We start from the raw sequence: 17,232 nt of genomic DNA on the forward strand, positions 1-17,232 counted from the left end.
GGGAGTGACGGGTAGAGCTCTAAGTGACCTAGTTTCCTAGAGAGAATAAGAGCCCTGTTGGATCAGACTAGGCATAGGCAAACTTGGACCTTCATATGTTTAGGGACTACAACTCCCACCATCCCTAGCTAACAGGACCAGTGGTCAGGGATGATGGGAATTGTAGTTTCAAAACAGCTGGAGGGCCGAGTTTGCCTTTGCCTGGATCAGACAAACGGTCTGTATAGTTCAGCAGCCTCTTCCTAGGACGACCAACCAGATACCTATGGGGAAGCCCCAGAAGCAGAAATCTGATTTATAGGTGGTACATGACACCAGTCAAGCTTGCAAAAATGTATCATATGTCTGATAACAAATGTTGGAAATGTAAAGAAGCAGAAGGTACCTTTTTTCACCTTTGGTGGACATGCCCAAGGATTAAGGCTTTCTGGGAAATGATTTATAATGAATTGAAAAAAATATTTAAATACACATTTAGAAAGATCCCAGAAGCCTTTCTCCTGGGTATGGTAAACCAACAGGTTCAAGGGAAGGACAGAACTCTTTTTATGTATGCTACAACAGCAGCAAGAATACTCATCGCGCAATACTGGAAGACGCAAGATCTACCCACGCTGGAAGAATGGCAAATGAAGCTCATTGACTATATGGAACTTGCAGAAATGACTGGCAGAATCAGAGACCAGGAGAAGAGATGGTGAAGGAAGACTGGAGGAAATTTAAAGACTATCTACAGAAGCATTATAAAATTACGAACGTTTGAGGTTATCAGATTGAATGTAAAAGAATGTTATTATAAAAATGACAATGTTAAAGAAAGTATATTTAGGAAGACATAGGGAAACGTAAGGATAAATAAGACAATAACATTAATCTGAACCAAAGATACGCCAGAGGGAAAGAGTTTACTACCGGAATATAAGACCTAGAATACAGAGTGGGAAGGCATGGGGAAGTCGCAGACCTAAGTTAATGCTGAAGAATACAATGACACAATATTTGTTTTTAATTCTTTTATTTTTACCTTTTTCATTTTTCTTTTTGTCTTTGTACAATGTATGTATTGTTTTTCTTTTGCTATTTTCTTTTTGATGTGTTTGTCGATTTGTTTTTTGTTTGTTTACTGAATGTGGAAAATAAAATATTATTTAAAAAAAAACAGAAATGAGAGCAGTAACTCCTGTCGCCTCTTCCCCACATGCTGAAACTCAAGGCATTCTTACTTACTGCAGTTGACAAGGTCAGTGGCTCTTTATCAACTTGCTGACATTAACAAGACACACTCCAATGCTTGTTAGTGGTGCAGAATGTATTCAGGGAAACGAGGATTGCAACTATTGCCCTCACCTGTGATCGACCACAAACTGAAGGTATATGCAGACTGCATATAGAGGCACTGTTTGTGTGTGAGAGAGACTTCACCCTAGTTTCCATGTGTTTAACGTAGGTGGATAATGGGGCACAGAGTTAAAACTTTAGGGAAATAATGGGGAAGGCAACTTGAAGCACACACATCGCCCGCTGCTCTGGCAGAAACAAGCCTGTCTGTGCCTGAATTTGAAATTCACCCTCATAGTGATTTTCCATTTCAATAGAAGGCGTAACAGTAAAAATATTAGTAGACATTTCTTTTAAACTTGAGTTTTTCAACATGCAGGGAGTTGGTTTTTTAGCACAGATTTCCTCAAAACTTGACTATAGAATACCCTGGTTCCAGCATGTGTATGCGCCTACTGAACATGCAGCTAAAATGCCAGGGGATAGCGTTGTTTCATTAAACCCAGAGCTGTGTCTGCAAATTGGAGAGCTTTGTGTGACGCTGATTTGTCATCTTGAGGGTTTGTTTTTTAATAAGGAGTTCTGCTCTGTAAATCAACTAAATTAATTAACACACAAACCATGACCTTTCCCTCCTTACAGCACTTGGCAAAGAGTTGGTAAGTAGCTAGAATTTTCATGTTTTCCTCTCCCATTTAATATTGCACGTTTTTAACCTTATGTTGTTTAGTCGTATCCGACTCTTCGTGACCCCCTGGACCAGAGCACTCCAGGCATTCCTGTCTTTCACTGCCTCCTGCACTTTGGTCAAACACATGCTGGTCGCTTCGAGAAGACTGTCCCACCATCTCGTCCTCTGTCGTCCCCTTCTCCTTGCGCCCTCCATCTTTCCCAACATCAGGGTCTTTTCCAGGGAGTCTTCTCTTCTCATGAGGTGGCCAAAGTCTTGGAGCCTCAGCTTCAGGATCTGTCCTTGCAGTGAGCACTCAGGGCTGATTTCCTTCAGAATGGTTTGATCTTTTTGCAGTCCATGGGACTCTCAAGAGTCTCCCCCAGCACCAGAATTCAGAAGCATCCATTCTTCGGCGATCAGCCTTCTTGATGGTCCAGCTCTCACTTCCATACATCACTACTGGGAAAACCATAGCTTTTACTATACGGACCTTTGTTGGCAAGGTGATGTCTCTGCTTTTTAAGATGCTGTCTAGGTTTGTCATTGCTTTGAAGAAGAATACGGTACACATATTCCAGGGAGGCCTTATGTTGGGGGGGGGAGGCCTTATTATTGGGGAGGTCTTATTTTCGGGGGATGCCTTGTATTACAGCGAAAGGCAAAACTAGGTCTTATTTTCGGGGGATGTCTTACTTTTGGGGAAACAGGGTATCTAAGACCAAAATTCCTACCCTGTTTCCCCGAAAATAAGACAGTGTCTTATATTAATTTTTGCTCCTAAAGATGCGCTAGGTCTTATTTTCAAGGGATATCTTATTTTCCCATGAAGAAAAATACAGTGCACATATTCCGGGGAGGCCTTATATTCGGGGGACGCCTCATATTACAGCGAAAGGCAAAACTAGGTCTTATTTTCGGGGGGATGCCTTTCTTTTGGGGAAACAGGGTATCTTAAGACCTCCGAGTTCCTATCACATCGGCGGCGGGTGTTTAGCCAGGGAACCGGAGGCCGGACAGGAGGCCGCCCCGCCGCCGAGGGGCGGGCAGAGGGGACCCGCCGTCGCCTCAGGCCTCCTCTCAGGGAAGAGCCCGGAGGAGGCCATGGCTTTCGTGAGGCGGCCCCTCATGGCGGCGGCCCTGTTCTTCCTGGCGCTCTTCGCCTCAGCGCGGGCCGAGAGAGGCTGCGCCTCCTCAGGGCTGTGGGAGTCCGAGGCGTCTGAGGCCTGCCCGGCGGAGCTTTCCCCTCATGAGGCGGCGGCGGCCTCCTTCCCTCCTCAGCCGGCGGGCTTGGTGGCGGCGGCGGTGGCGCCGTCCTTCCGCGGCCCGGGCAACTCGGACCCGCGTCCCAACCGGGAGCTGCCCATCCTGCTGTGGTGGAGCGGCGGCCTGTTCCCGCACTTCCCGGGCTCGACGGCGCGGCTGGAGTGCGGCGGCGGCGGCGGCGGCTCGTGCCTGGCCACCAAGGACCGGCGGGCTCTGCTCCGGCGCCGGACGCGGGCGCTGCTCTTCTACGGGACGGACTTCCGCGCCTACGAGGCGCCGCTGCCTCGCCCGCCGCACCAGGCCTGGGCGCTGCTCCACGAGGAGTCGCCCATGAACAACTACCTGCTCTCGCACGCCGCCGGCGCCAGGCTCTTCAACTACACCGCCACCTTCCGCCGAGAGTCCGGCTACCCGCTCAGCCTCCAGTGGCTGCCCGACCTCGACTACCTGCGCCGCCCGCCGGCCCTCGGCCTGGCCCAGAAGGAGAGCGCCCGGCGCCGGGAAGGCCTGGCCGCCGTCCTCTACATCCAGTCCCACTGCGACGTCCCCTCCGACCGGGACAGGTACGTCAGGGAGCTCGCCAAGCACCTCCAGGTATTTATCCTCCCTTCGAGGAGCGCCAGGCGGGTCTCGGCTTTTTAGAATGTATTTCAATTAATTGATGGTGATTTTAGGTCAACTGTGTTACTTTTATTGTTGTTAGCCGCTCCGAACCCGGCTTCGGTTGGGGAGGGCGGGATATAAATAAAAAATTATTATTGTTATTTTATTATTCCCGTCTTCGGCTGGGGAGGGCGGGATATCAATAAAAAAATATTATTATTTTATTCTCCTCAAGGAAATCCTCACGACGACCCTGTGAGGTGGGCCAGGTAGAAAAGGGATCGCCCAGGAAGATCCGCGGGGGCTGAGCGGGGATTTCTGTGTGTGTGTATGACTATATAAATAATAATAATAATAATAATATAATTTTTATTTATACCCCGCCCTCCCCAGCCAAGGCTGGGCTCAGAGCGGCTTACAAACAATAATAAAAACAAGTTGAATGATTACAACTTAAAGACAAAATTAAAATACAGTATTAAAATATTGAAACATTGCAATATTAAAATGTAGCCTCATCGCAGGAGAAGGAAAAGAAAAAAGAAAGAGAGGGAGGGAGGGAATCAAATTGGCTCCAAGCCAAAGGCCAGGCGGAACAACTCTGTGTTACAGGCCCTGCGGAAAGAAATCAGATCCTGCAGGGCCCTGGTCTCATGAGGCAGAGCGTTCCACCAGGCTGGAGCCAGAGTTGAAAAGGCCCTGGCTCTGGTTGAGGCTAATCTAACTTCCTTAGGGCCCGGGACCTCAAGGGTGTTGCTTTTTATGGACCTTGAGGCTCTCCTTGGGGCATACCGGGAGAGGCGGTCCCGTAGGTACGAGGGTCCTAGGCCGCGAAGGGCTTTAAAGGTCAAAAGCAGCACCTTTATTCTGACCCTGTACTCCACCGGGAGCCAGTGCGGCTGGAAAAGCACTGGGTGAATATGCTCCCATGGCAGAGACCCCGTGAGGAGCCTCGCTGCAGCATTCTGCATCCGCTGGAGTTTCTGGGACAGCTTCAAGGGCAGCCCTGCATAGAGCGAATTACAGTAGTCAAGGCTGGAGATGACCATCGCGTGGATCACAATGGCCAGGTCGGGGCAGGAAAGGTAAGGGACCAACTGCTTGAAATGTATATATGTATGTGTGTGTACAGTCATACCTCAGGTTACAGACGCTTCGGGTTGCATGATTTTGGGTTGCACACCGTCCCGAACCCGGAAGTCCCGGAACTGGTTACTTCTGGGTTTCAGAGCTTGCACATGCGCAGAAGCGCCGAATCACAACCTGCACGTGCGCACACACGGTGTTGCGGGTTGCGGACACTTCCGGTTGCGAACAGTAGGTTTGGAAGGGGCCCCTGAGGGCCATCTATTCCAGGGGTGCCAACTTCAATAAAATATTGGGCGCGCATCATAATAACCCACCCTCTTTTGCACACCTTCCAGAAACCTTGAGCTGCTTGGGGGGAAAGGTGGGTATGAACGTAATAAACGAACAAATTGTACAATAATAATCATCCAGCATCTTCTTCTGACAGTGGCCTAATTCTCCTAAGAACCTAGGAATCTAGGTAGACTGCCTCTGGGCCAGGGGGTTCCACAAAAACTCAGGTAGAGCCGGGCCACTGGCTTTCCTTACAACACAATACTGGGAGGTATGGGGCGCTTCCAAATCCACTTTGTGGTCCGAGGCTGAGGAAGTAAACATTCCAGATTGTGGCTTAAGGTACGAAGAGGCCTGCTGGATCAGGCCAGTGGCCCACTCAGTCCGGCATCCTGTTCTCAGAGTGGACAAGCACATTGTCTCCATGAGAAACCCGCAAGCAGGACCTGAGGACAAGAGCCTTCTCACTTCCTGGGGTTTCCAGCAACTGGGATTCAGAGAATTTGTCCAGTCTTCTTTTAAAGCCATAATAATAATAATAATAATAATAATAATAATTTATTATTTATACCCCGCCCATCTGACTGGGTTTCCCCAGTCACTCTGGGCAGCTTCCAACAGAACACTAAAATACAAGAACCTATTAAACATTAAAAGCTTCCCTAAACAGGGCTGCCTTCAGATGTCTTCTAAAAGTCTGATAGTTGTTTTTCTCTTTGACATCTAGTTCTCTATCCTTTCTCACCCTGCCTGCTTTTCCTCAGCCATCCATGTCTGTTTGTGACATCACAGAAACTTTGACATCATCGTAGCCATTACACTTTGACATCATTGTAGCCAATGACATCATCGTAGCCATTGGCAACTACAGAAACAGCTGCAAAACCCCCCATGGGAAAGATCACTAAACATGTATGCATTTAGAAACTTAGCATTGCATTTGTTTTATATGAAACCAGTCAGACACAGTTTTGTTTTTTTAAAAAAGGCATTTATTTAGGAAAATAAACCGCCTTGCTTCAGTCCTGCTGTTCTCTTCATTACTTTCACGATCCGTCTTGGGGAAAACCTCACCGGCTTCCTGAAAGGCAAACAACACGTTGAGTGGGATGGCCTCCGTCCAGCAGCCTCAGCCAGACCCTCCTCTGGCTGCTGCCTGGCAACTTCACCCCGGACGTCCTGGTCAACCTCCGCTGGTTTCTACCCATGAATATCCACTGGTTCCATTCACCCTGTGCCCAGAGGATGGCATCTGCCACCCTCTGAGCACCTATTTCCCAGCCACAACACTACTTACCTGGACCACGTCCGAACGCTCCCATTCACACACACAGACACACACCATTCGAAACCTCCCATTTGCACTCGCAGACACACGCCGTCTGCCATCCCATGAGGAATGTCTGTGGGCGCATTCACTCACCAGCCGCTCTGCACTCCCCCCCCCCCACACCCAGCTTCAAGTCATGAATATCCACACAGCTTCTGTTGACTGACTTCCAAAGGTGATCTTCAGCCAGCTGACATCTGCAGCACCTTACGGCACCTGCTGGCTTCTGACTGCAAACTCCACCAGCCACCAACACCTGCCGGCTTCTGCCAGGTCTGTTACCAGACACCAGCCAGCTTCTGACTGTGAAAATTAGCTGCCTTCAAGCTGCGATCCCACCCAGCAAGCGAACTTGCCTTCTCCCTGTTCTTCAGCATCCCATTGCGTGATGAGTGCCTCCTTCCTCCTGCCATTTTGCATCCATGAGGAAGGAGACCCTCCAGAGCTGAGTGCCACAGCTGCTGCCCACCGAGGTCTGTGCTGGGAAGAGAGAGAGGCCACCTTTATAGCCATGCAACTGACAGGTGCCTTTGTGACATCATAGACAGCTCCCAGCCAATGGGAGCAGCTGTGGACCTGTCACCATAACCTGTTTGAGCATCACAACTGTGGCTGCACCTCAGCACCAATGGACCATTTGTTCACTTACTAATAAAAAGTCATATAAAAAGTCATATAAAAAGAATAAAAAGTTCACTTACTAATAAAAAGTCACTTCTTATCCATACCAGGGAAGGGCACACCTTAAAACTGGGGGGGGGGGGGGGGCATTTTTCATCCTAAGGATGATATCCCCTTTCAGTCAGGCAGTGCAGGCCAGAGGTGGGTGGAGCTGGAAGCAAAAATGAGCAGAGCTCTGAAATCAGCTCTCATCTTTGTACAGGAGGCTCCATTCCAGAACATAAGAAGAGTGTGTTGGATCAGGCCAGTGGTCCAGCATCCTGATCTCACAGTGGCCAACCGGATGCTTGAGGGTCCCTCTCCCCTCTGGTGGTTTCCAGCAACTGGTATTCAGAAGCATTTCCTCCTCCAACCATGGAGGCAGAACACAGCCATCAAGGCTAGTTGCCCTCTCCTCCATAAATTTGTTTGGTCCTCTTAAAACCACCGTCTCCTGTGGGAGTGAGTTCCACAGGTTAACTGCCTGAAGTCTATCTGCCCTGAATCATCCCAACACTCAGCTTTGTTGGGTGTTATGAGAGTGGGAAGAAAAACACTTTTTCTATGTCATGCATAATTTTGCAAACTTATGTTATGTCACCTCTTGCACATCTTTCTTTGAAAGTAATGTTGGCTGACCCTAACTCATCCTGGCTGCAGCCCTGCAGAATTGCAAAAAAAAAAAGGGGGGGGGGTTTGGTGTGTTCATTGTCTTCTAGAGCAATCTGACTCATAATAATAAAAATAAAAATAAGTTTTATTTATACCCTGCCCTCCCCAGCCGAGGCCGGTTTCAGGGCAGCTAACAAGCAGTAATAAAAACAAGTTGAAATGAAAACAACGAGATTAAAATACATTAAAATATTGAAACATTAAAATAATAAAATACAGCCTCATCACAGGAGGAGAAAGAAAAAAGAAATGGGCCTCAAGTGACTTGCTCAGTAAAGTCTTAAGTGAAAGTGTAGATTTTGTGTGCATTATTTTCTTGCAGTCTTTATCCATTAAAAAACAAAACTGTTGGGCTTCAACTGTAGGCTAAATATCTGGGTCAGAGGGTGGTAGCCAGCCCTGTGCCAATGTGCCGTTCCTCTGGTGTAGCAGCAGCACAAAACATTTCGCCCTTCCCCAGAGTCTGTGCCAGGGGGTCCCCTAACCCCCCCGAGCTGATTTTGAGGGGTGCAAGTGAGGAGGGGTTGAAGGCAAGGGGAACGTTCTCTTGTGCAAGCACAGCAAGTCTTGAATACTGCCCAGAATACACGCCTCCTGAGGATTTATATGATTCTGAGCCAGGTGGGTGGAGTATAGATAATGAAGTTGTTCATCTAACTGGCATGTAACAGACCAAATAGGAGAAAATCAGTTTGAGGAGAGAGAGAGAAATGGAAACAGAATGGAGAGCCCTGTTTACTACAGCAAAGTGTCAGGACAGCAACCCCCTTCTGTGCACACAGCCGATATTTAAAACACGTGGCTTCCTTGCAGAAATCCTGGGTGCTGTACAGTGGACACTCGGGTTGAGAACATGATCCGTGTGGGATGCACATTCGCAACCCGCGTCTGCGCACGCACGGATTGCGATTCGGCGCTTATGCGCAAAGCGCGGTTTAGCACTTCTGCGTATGCGCGACCGCCAAAACCCAGAAGTAACCCATTCTGGTACTTTTGGGTTTCGGTGGTCCACAACCCAAAAAGACGCAACCTGAAGCTGCTGTAACCCGAGGTGTGACTGTAGTTTGTCCCTCAGACTCTCCTTCTGTGGAGGCTTTTAAGCAGAGGTTGGACAGCCGTCCGTCAGGGATTCCTTAGTTGTGATTCTCGCTTTGCCAGGGGCTTGGACTAGATGGATCCCTTTCAGCTCTGTGATCTACAATTCTTGGAATCCTTAGCAAACTACAGTGCCCAGGTTCTCTCTCTCTTTCTCTCTCTCAGCAATGAGTGTGTGTGCATTTTTGATGTGTTTTTAGCGCTTGGAAACGCATTTGGATTGGAGTGAGGAGGTGGGGCACAACCCAGCTGTTTCTTTTTCAGGATGATTTATTTCTCTTGTAGGTGGACTCTTACGGGGCCTGCCTGAACAACCGAGAGCTTCCCAGCGCGAGGCTGAAGGACACTTCAACAGCCACCACAGAGGACTCTGAATTCATGGCTCTTATATCCAAGTACAAGTTCCACCTGGCGATGGAGAATGCCATCTGCCGTGACTACATGACGGAGAAGCTTTGGCGGCCGATGCACGTCGGAGCCGTTCCTATATATCGAGGCTCCCCATCTGTACGTGACTGGATGCCGGACAATCATTCCATCATCCTCATTGATGACTTTGAGAGCCCCAAAGAGCTAGCAGAATACATTAATTTCCTGGACAGGAATCCGGAGAAGTATATGGAATACCTGAAGTACAAGAGTCCCGGCGGCATCACGAACCGGTTCTTGGTGGAGAGCATGGAGAGGCGGGAATGGGGAGTGAATGATATGACCCGGCCTAATTATTTGAATGGGTTCGAGTGCTATGTCTGTGACAAGGTGAATGCCAGAATGAAGGCGGAGGAGGAGCATAGGAAGTCTCGTGGGAAAGTGCCGCCCCCTGAGCCTGAAATCGCCCAGTTCTCACACATGGGGTGCCCGCCGCCAGCACCCGGGTATGGAAATATCGAAGACATTCCTGATGGAGACAGGTACTAGCTGTTGTTGTGGAATATGCAGCTGTCCTTAAGAAAGCTGAGGGTTGTGCGGTGCTAAGTTGAAGTTGCTTGCTCTGCTGGTGTTTTGGATTGATTTGGATTGATTACATTTCTGCACTGTGCGTTTCATTGACTTACAAACAATAAATAATAAGAACAGGGGTCACCTGGGCTGGTTCACTTCAGTGGAGATCGCTCTGTGGGCTGGATCGTGCGTGCGCATATAATAATAATAATAATAATTAATAATAATAATTTATTATTTGTACCCCGCCCATCTGGTTGGGTTTCCCCAGCCACTCTGGGCGGCTTCCAACAAAGATGAAAAATACACTAAAATATCACATATTAAAAACTTCCCTGAACAGGGCTGCCTTCAGATGTCTTCTGAATGTCAGGTAGTTGTTTATCGCTTTGACATCTGGTGGGAGGGCGTTCCACAGGGCAGGTGCCACCACCGAGAAGGCCCTCTGCCTGGTTCCCTGTAACTTGGCCTCTCGCAGCAAGGGAACCGCCAGAAGGCCCTCGGAGCTGGACCTCAGTGTCCGGGCAGAATGATGGGGGTGGAGACGCTCCTTCAGATATACTGGACCGAGGCCGTTTAGGGCTTTAAAGGTCAGCACCAACACTTTGAATTGTGCTCGGAAACGTACTGGGAGCCAATGTAGGTCTTTCAAGACCGGTGTTATATGGTCTCAGCGGCCGCTCCCAGTCACCAGTCTAGCTGCCGCATTCTGGATTAGTTGCAGTTTCCAGGTCACCTTCAAAGGTAGCCCCACGTAGAGCGCATTGCAGTAGTCCAAGCAGGAGATAACCAGAGCATGCACCACTCTGGCGAGACAGTCTGCAGGCAGATAGGGTCTCAGCCTACGTACCAGATGGAGCTGGTAAACAGCTGCCCTGGATACAGATCCAGCGCACCTGCAATTTCCTTCATCTGCTGTGCAGACGCGATTTCCAGCGCCGCAGGAGCAAGTCCCCGTGTTGCGCTGTGCCGGTTTAGCGCAGCGTGTGGGGACTTGCCGAGCGGGCGGCTCAGTTTGGGGGCAGCTCGAGGGCTGGTTAAATACCCACCCCCGGGCCGCTTGTGGCCCATGGGTTGCCGACCCCTGAATAAGAACATGATGGAGCATAAAAGAACATCACAAATACAGCATAAACAGTACAGAATAATTAATAAATCATCAGTGAAACAACTGCAACCTACCAAACACAGGGAACAAAGCGACAGCTAAAAAATAAGCTAAACATCACAATTAAAGCAAAAGTCATAACCTATAAAGCATTTATAACCTATAAACCACCTTAAAACAGCAGCCAAAAAATGAACTAAGCACACACACATTCTCCACACCCGCATGACTCATAATCTTCCACTCTGTTCAGCTCATTAAAATATACATCCACATAATGCAGCAACTCCCTTCTGAAGGTTCCCCGGGCTGGCGGTGGGGCAGTACAGGTGAAACTAACCACCCCCTGATGGCAATTTTCTCCCCTCACAATTCTCCCTCTGAAACAGCTCCCTTATGAAGGGAGGGTGGGGCAAGGCAGGTGGGAAAAGCCATTACCTGCCGGCCAACACAGAAAGTTGTGCAAGAGAATGTTTTAGAACCCAGAAGTGACTCGGAAACGTCCTAAAGATGTCACTAAAAGGTCACTTAAGGGGCATTTGCAGGCTTTTCTAGTGGGTTTCTCCGCACTCATTTTCTTTATTTCCTTTTTAGCTGGAAGGAGATGTGGCTGCAGGATTACTGGCAGAGCCTTGATCAGGCTGAAGCCCTCACAGCCATGATTCACCACAACGAGTCGCATCAGGGGAGATTCTGGGACTACATGCACCAAGTCTTCATGAAGAGAACCCAGCAAAACTAACCAGACTTGTTATTCAGCTTCTTCAGTGTTACGAGAGGCAAGCAGGGCATCCGCAGATTTACCAGCACCGAAATTGCGGTTCCAGGACAACTTGGAAATCATCTTTTATATATGGTATTCTCACTTTGGAGATTCCTGTTTTTTAAAAAAATTCTTGCTTCCAAGAAAAGGCCAATTTCGAACCAACTTTTGGTATTGGTTCATTTGCCACTACTCCAAGACGAGGAAGCCTCCCTGATCTGTGGGGCAAAGAAAACTATTCAGCATTTCTGCTGCTTCAGCGTCTCTCAGAAAGTACTTTTTGGTGTGTATGTGCCAAATTCCTCAACACGGCCTGTTGGGCTTACTGTAAAAGTCCTGAATGGTTGCACTTCAGGGATTACCTCCATTCATAAGTATTCTTCAACATACATTGGTTTCTTTAATATTTTTGATATATTTCATTTCATATGAAAGAGAACAGAACAAGAGTTTACATGAGCTCAGCTATGCAGTATTCAAATAACCACTTCTCTATGAGCTGAAATATGTTATGAACTGTGCACCTTATTGTAGTGCGTTTCCTCAATTTGTAGAGACTACACAGTTGCTCACTGTTCCCCCAGTGATGTGACGGGTGCGAGCCAGCAGTAAATCACACTGAGCAAGTTGGAGTTAACTCTTTACAGTGGTGCCCCGCAAGACGAATGCCTCGCAAGACGGAAAACCTGCTATACGAAAGGGTTTTCCGTTTTGGAGGTGCTTCGCAGGACGAATTTCTCTATGGGCTTGATTCGCAAGATGAAAATGTCTTGCGATTCCTGGGGTTTTTTTTCGCTCCCCACCCCCTTTTTCTAAGGCACTAAGCTGCTAATAGCCTTTTAGCAGCTAATCCGCTAATCCCTTAAGCCTTTAATAGCCGCTAAACCGCTAATAGCGCTAATCCGCTAATGGGCTTGCTTCACAAGACGAAAAAACCGCTAGACGAAGAGACTCACGGAACGGATTCTTTTCGTCTTGCGAGGCACCACTGTATTAGCAAAAGCAGAATCTGGGAGTGTCAGGCCTAGTGAGCAAAGGTCTCCGGTAGATCTTGCCCCATGGATCAGTTGCTGAAACTGAAAGTCCCCACCTCCGCACAGCTGCCTCAGGGTTAGAAACAGAGATATGAAAGCTAGGAGCTAAATGACACCCTAAACCTTGGTTATGGGCGCCACAATGGAATGTCTAGGAGTGCTATTTTTATAACAAAGCTGAAAACGAATGAATTGCAGCTAAAGTCTTATGTTCATTTTTCACATGGTCTAGTCCTCATCTGAAGACTGCAAAAAACAGAGCCATGCTTCCCCTACCCGCCCCCTTAATAGTCATATGAGGGTCCGTCAAAACGCTGCCTTTCTGTAAGGCCATCTGAGAGGCAGAACCTGTCAGCTTGCCTGATACTGCAATCATTTCGAGCGGGCAGGAATTTCTCCTCCCATGCCCTCAGCGCCAGCAGTGGCGCTTTTAATCTGAAATCTTGCGTGCAGTACTGCGCCCAGAGCTCAGAAATTGCTTGCACTAATGAAATTCCCAGTTGCAAAACGTGCCTAGAACAATGGGAGTTTTGAACGCTGAGCTGCCCAAGTTCCCCCCCTTTTCAGTGTTTTCCCCCAAGCAGTCAGACTGTCTGCGTGAAGCCAATTTCTTTCTCTTTTTCTTGCCTCCTGGTTCTGGGAGACCGACGGGAAAGGAGCTTGTTGCATCCAGAGGGGGAGACAACTGTGCCTCATCACCTGCCAGACTCCTCTCTCCTTCTTGGCCCCTGTCCTCTTCTGCCTCTGATCCTAGACTTCTCTCTGCCACAGACCCTTCCTGCTCACCAAGCCCTGTCACCGCTTCCGTTTCTGACGCCTCCTCCTTCCATTCCTTTCCTTCCCCTCCCTCTGACCACTCACTGTCACCCCACCACCAATCCCTGGGCTCTGAGCCTTCTTTCCCTGGGGTTCCCCAGCCAGTTCATTCATTCCTCTTTGTCCATGACATGATGGTTTTATTAGGCTGGTAATGACAGGTAGCTTGATGCGGGAAAGGAATTGGAGTTAGGAACAATGTTTTGTTTGTTTTTTAAAATACAGTGGTACCTCGGGTTACAGACACTTCAGGTTACAGCTGCTTCAGGTTACAGACTAGCCCAGAAATAATACTGTGGGTTAAGAACTTTGCTTCAGGATGAGAACAGAAATAGCGCGGTGACAGCGGGAGGCCCCATTAGCTAAAGTGGTGTGTCAGGTTAAGAACAATTTCAGGTTAAGAACAGACCTCCAGAACGAATTAAGTTCTTAACCCGAGGTACCACTGTAATAATTAAAGTTTATTGACAAACGCATACAGAATCCAATAGAAATGATGAATGTGGCTAATAGCAAGAAATGTGAAAGGAGAAGAATAAAACACAGGTGCAGAGGAGGGGTAAAAGCCAAGAAGCTACTGAGATTACAGTGCCACATTCAATTGTTGCATATGAGAAATAAAAATTGGGTTAATGTACTTGTCTGTAGAGCAGGGGGGTTAGTGGGCTGTTCAGTTGAGTTTGCATAGGGGAGAAACTTTAACCATATTGAGTGAAAAAGACCCATTCTCGATGAACCATTGGTGACTCTGTTAATATGCCAGGTGTCCCATACTTTCGCTAACTACACCTCCTAGGAAGGAGGTAGTGTCGACTTCCAGTGGGCAGCCCCTGTCAATCTGGCTGCGGCAAGAATGCTTCGTCCTTCAGTTTAATAAAAGTATTGTCCCCTCCCAACATTTTCCTGTTCACAGAGATAAATTTCTGTTTGCAGAATTAAAAAGGCTACGCAGTGGATTGTTGGAAGTACATTCAAGTCCAGTTTTTGTACTTGTATGGGTCAAGACGTGTTGCAACACTAGTTTTAACCAAGTCTGTTCTTCCTTTACCCTTAAAACTCACGCTGTGTGCAAATGTAGCTCTTCAATAAGAGGCATACAAACGTGATATTTTTTCTTTATCCAGATACTTGGGATCCAGCACAATTTTCTGTCTCCAGGTAGTAGAGAACAGATGCTATGTGTCATAGGTATGACTAGTCACCTGCTGGACAGAAATCATGGGGGTGCATATGGCACAAGAGCCCCTGGCCTTCAGCAAACATTCCCTGGCTGACCTGTCCTGTGGAATGCCATCCCATCAGACGTCAAAGAGATGAGTAACTACATAACCTTTAGAGGTCATCTGAAGGCAGCCCTGATTTGGGAAACTTTTTAATGTGTAATTTTTTATTATGTTTTTATATGTGTTGGAAGCCACCCAGAGTGGCCATGGCAACCAGTCTGATGGGGGTGTGTGTTACAAATAATAAATTGTTATTGTTCTGAAAGGATACCCTGAATAATCCAAAGGGAAATGATGGTGATTGTTCAGTACCATAGGGTGGGTTTCCGCTGCCCTCCCCCCACAAAGGAATAAACAAAAGCATTTCTTTTTCTGAACATAAAATCATGCTCAGTGCATTTTTGTTATCACAGCGTAATGCAAATCGGGGCTGCAAAAATGAAAGATGAGTAACTGCGGTACTTGCCATGCTTATGGTCCATAGCCTTGCATGTTGATGCTCTGAAGACCCACCTCTCTTCTCCAAATTGAGGTATCCTCACCTTAGTTAGGCCACCCATTTGGGTTTAACCCTGGAATCTCCCCCTCCCAAAAAATGCTGTGTAGCAGGTCTCTCTGCTGTTTCCTAGCCACAAATTGTGCACCACAACTTTCCTGTACTCCATGTGTTTTAGCACTCGAGAGCAAGCAATAGTGCAGCCAATGCCACGTGCTCTCAAGTTTCCTTTTTGGAATGGCTGCACCACAGCTGCTCCTGGCGAGACCCAGTGTATCCCAGCATTTCCAGGATGCACCCCTGGGTGAAGCGGGATTGCTAACTGGCTGCACGGCCTTTTTTCACATTGCTAAGATTAAGATGGGACGCGGGTGGCGCTGTGGGTTAAACCACAGAGCCTAGGACTTGCCGATCAGAAGGTCGGCGGTTTGAATCTCCGCGACAGGGTGAGCTCCCGTTGCTCGGTCGCTGCTCCTGCCAACCTAGCAGTTCGAAAGCACGTCAAAGTGCAAGTAGATAAATAGGTACCACTGCGGCGGGAAGGTAAACGGTGTTTCCGTGCGCTGCTCTGGTTCGCCAGAAGCGGCTTAGTCATGCTGGCCACATGACCCGGAAGCCGTACGCCGGCTCCCTCGGCCAGTAAAGCGAGATGAGCGCCACAACCCCAGAGTCGGTCACGACTGGACCTAATGGTCAGGAGTCCATTTACCTTTAAGATTAAGATGCCTGTGAAGGTGGAGGTGACAAAAGAACTGGAAGATAAATAATCCCAAAGGGCAGGTAGGAAGTAGGAAGTGGGATGTTCCGGGTGTTGACATCACCCTTGTAGAATCACATCCCTGCAAGAAGGGTGGAGGTTTGCCAAGGCAGACTGAATGTACACACCAGGGCTGAAGCACAAGTTGAATTTGGCTCAAGTTCTCAATTCAGGTCAAAGCTGGTTTTGGCACAAGTGTGAACACTGTTGGTAGTGTTTCTTGGGAGAACTGGAATTCCTTACATTGATTTTATTTTTACAGTGGTGCCTCGCAAGACGAAATTAATTCATTCTGCGACTTTTTTCGTTCTACGAGTTTTTTCGTCTTGCGAAGCACCGCTGTGTATTGACGGTTTCCCATAGGAATGCATTGGTGGCTTTAAAAAAAAGGTGCAAGACGTTCCGTCTTGCGAAGCAAGCCCATAGGGAAATCTGTCTTGCGAAGCAACTCAGAAAACAAAACTCTTTCGTCTTGTGAGTTTTTCGTCTTCCGAGGTACCACTGTATATATATTTTTATATATATAGTGCATGGAATAAACAGCCTTCCGAGGCCCCACACTAGTGACTCTTCAGGAAAAAGGAGGATCTACCTAGGTGGAAATTGTACTAATTTAAGAAAAACACAGATAATCTAGATGGAGATTCATAATGCAAGAGTCTTAATATCCCTTCGTTTTAGAAGTTGCAAGGATACGTTATGTACCACAGTTGACGTTATTGTTGTTAACTTCTAACACCAGGTGGCACAAGCGAGTTATTTCTGCACTCTCTTCCAATGAGAAATTACAGAGCCAGAGATTTGTTGCAGAAATCAAGACTCCCAATCAGCCAATAAAGAGTAATTGCAAGAGGAAGGAATAAGGAAACCACACCTGGTTTTGAGACTTTGTGACTAGTCTCAAGGCCATATAGGCATCTGAACCCAGGACTCTATCTGATACTCTAACCACATCACACCATTAAAACACAAATTCAAAGTCTAAGAAAGAGTGAAGCTTGGAATTTCTTGGGTTGTAGTCTGCTAACTTTTTCTCTGATCAGACCCACTGAACCTAAATTAGTCATGACCCTTAATTTTAATGCATTTACTCTGAGTAAAAGGTAGTTTTATACAACCTTAACTTGTCCCATCATTCAACATATATGTAAAAAAAA

General features: G+C 47.6%; 1 protein-coding gene and 3 long non-coding RNA genes across 4 annotated transcripts in view; 2 read left to right on the forward strand and 2 right to left on the reverse strand.

Annotated features, from left to right (window-relative positions):
* LOC310681406 overlaps positions 1 to 17,232 on the forward strand; it is a 157,289-nt gene that overhangs the window by 125,191 nt on the left and 14,866 nt on the right. The gene's annotated exons all lie outside the window — the stretch shown is intronic.
* The window catches only part of LOC310681409, a 217,738-nt gene that overhangs the window by 11,080 nt on the left and 189,426 nt on the right, over positions 1 to 17,232 (reverse strand). The gene's annotated exons all lie outside the window — the stretch shown is intronic.
* On the forward strand, positions 2,956 to 15,206 carry FUT11 (fucosyltransferase 11). Its single transcript, XM_083449064.1, has 4 exons — positions 2,956 to 3,808; positions 9,222 to 9,847; positions 11,581 to 12,395; positions 12,747 to 15,206. Exons 1-3 carry the CDS (start codon positions 3,053 to 3,055, stop codon positions 11,726 to 11,728), a joined length of 1,530 nt encoding a protein of 509 aa, XP_083305190.1. The 5' UTR covers positions 2,956 to 3,052; the 3' UTR covers positions 11,729 to 12,395; positions 12,747 to 15,206.
* LOC310681401 lies at positions 6,149 to 7,169 on the reverse strand. The gene is made up of 2 exons (XR_014513247.1): positions 6,799 to 7,169; positions 6,149 to 6,765 (listed from the first exon to the last, which is right to left on the reverse strand). It is a non-coding gene; the product is annotated as an uncharacterized lncRNA (long non-coding RNA).

Source organism: Podarcis tiliguerta, assembly GCF_965153285.1.
Source record: "Podarcis tiliguerta genome assembly, chromosome: 7".
Taxonomy (NCBI): Eukaryota; Metazoa; Chordata; class Lepidosauria; order Squamata; family Lacertidae; genus Podarcis; species Podarcis tiliguerta.

What these genes read in the sequence shown, in the direction of transcription:
- FUT11 (XM_083449064.1), top strand. Translation starts at nt 3,053, where the DNA reads ATGGCTTTCGTGAGGCGGCCCCTCATGGCGGCGGCCCTGTTCTTCCTG. An exon ending in AGCTCGCCAAGCACCTCCAG is followed by an intron (nt 3,809 to 9,221) that starts GTATTTATCCTC and finishes TTTCTCTTGTAG; the next exon opens with GTGGACTCTTACGGGGCCTG. An exon ending in GACATTCCTGATGGAGACAG is followed by an intron (nt 9,848 to 11,580) that starts GTACTAGCTGTT and finishes TTTCCTTTTTAG; the next exon opens with CTGGAAGGAGATGTGGCTGC.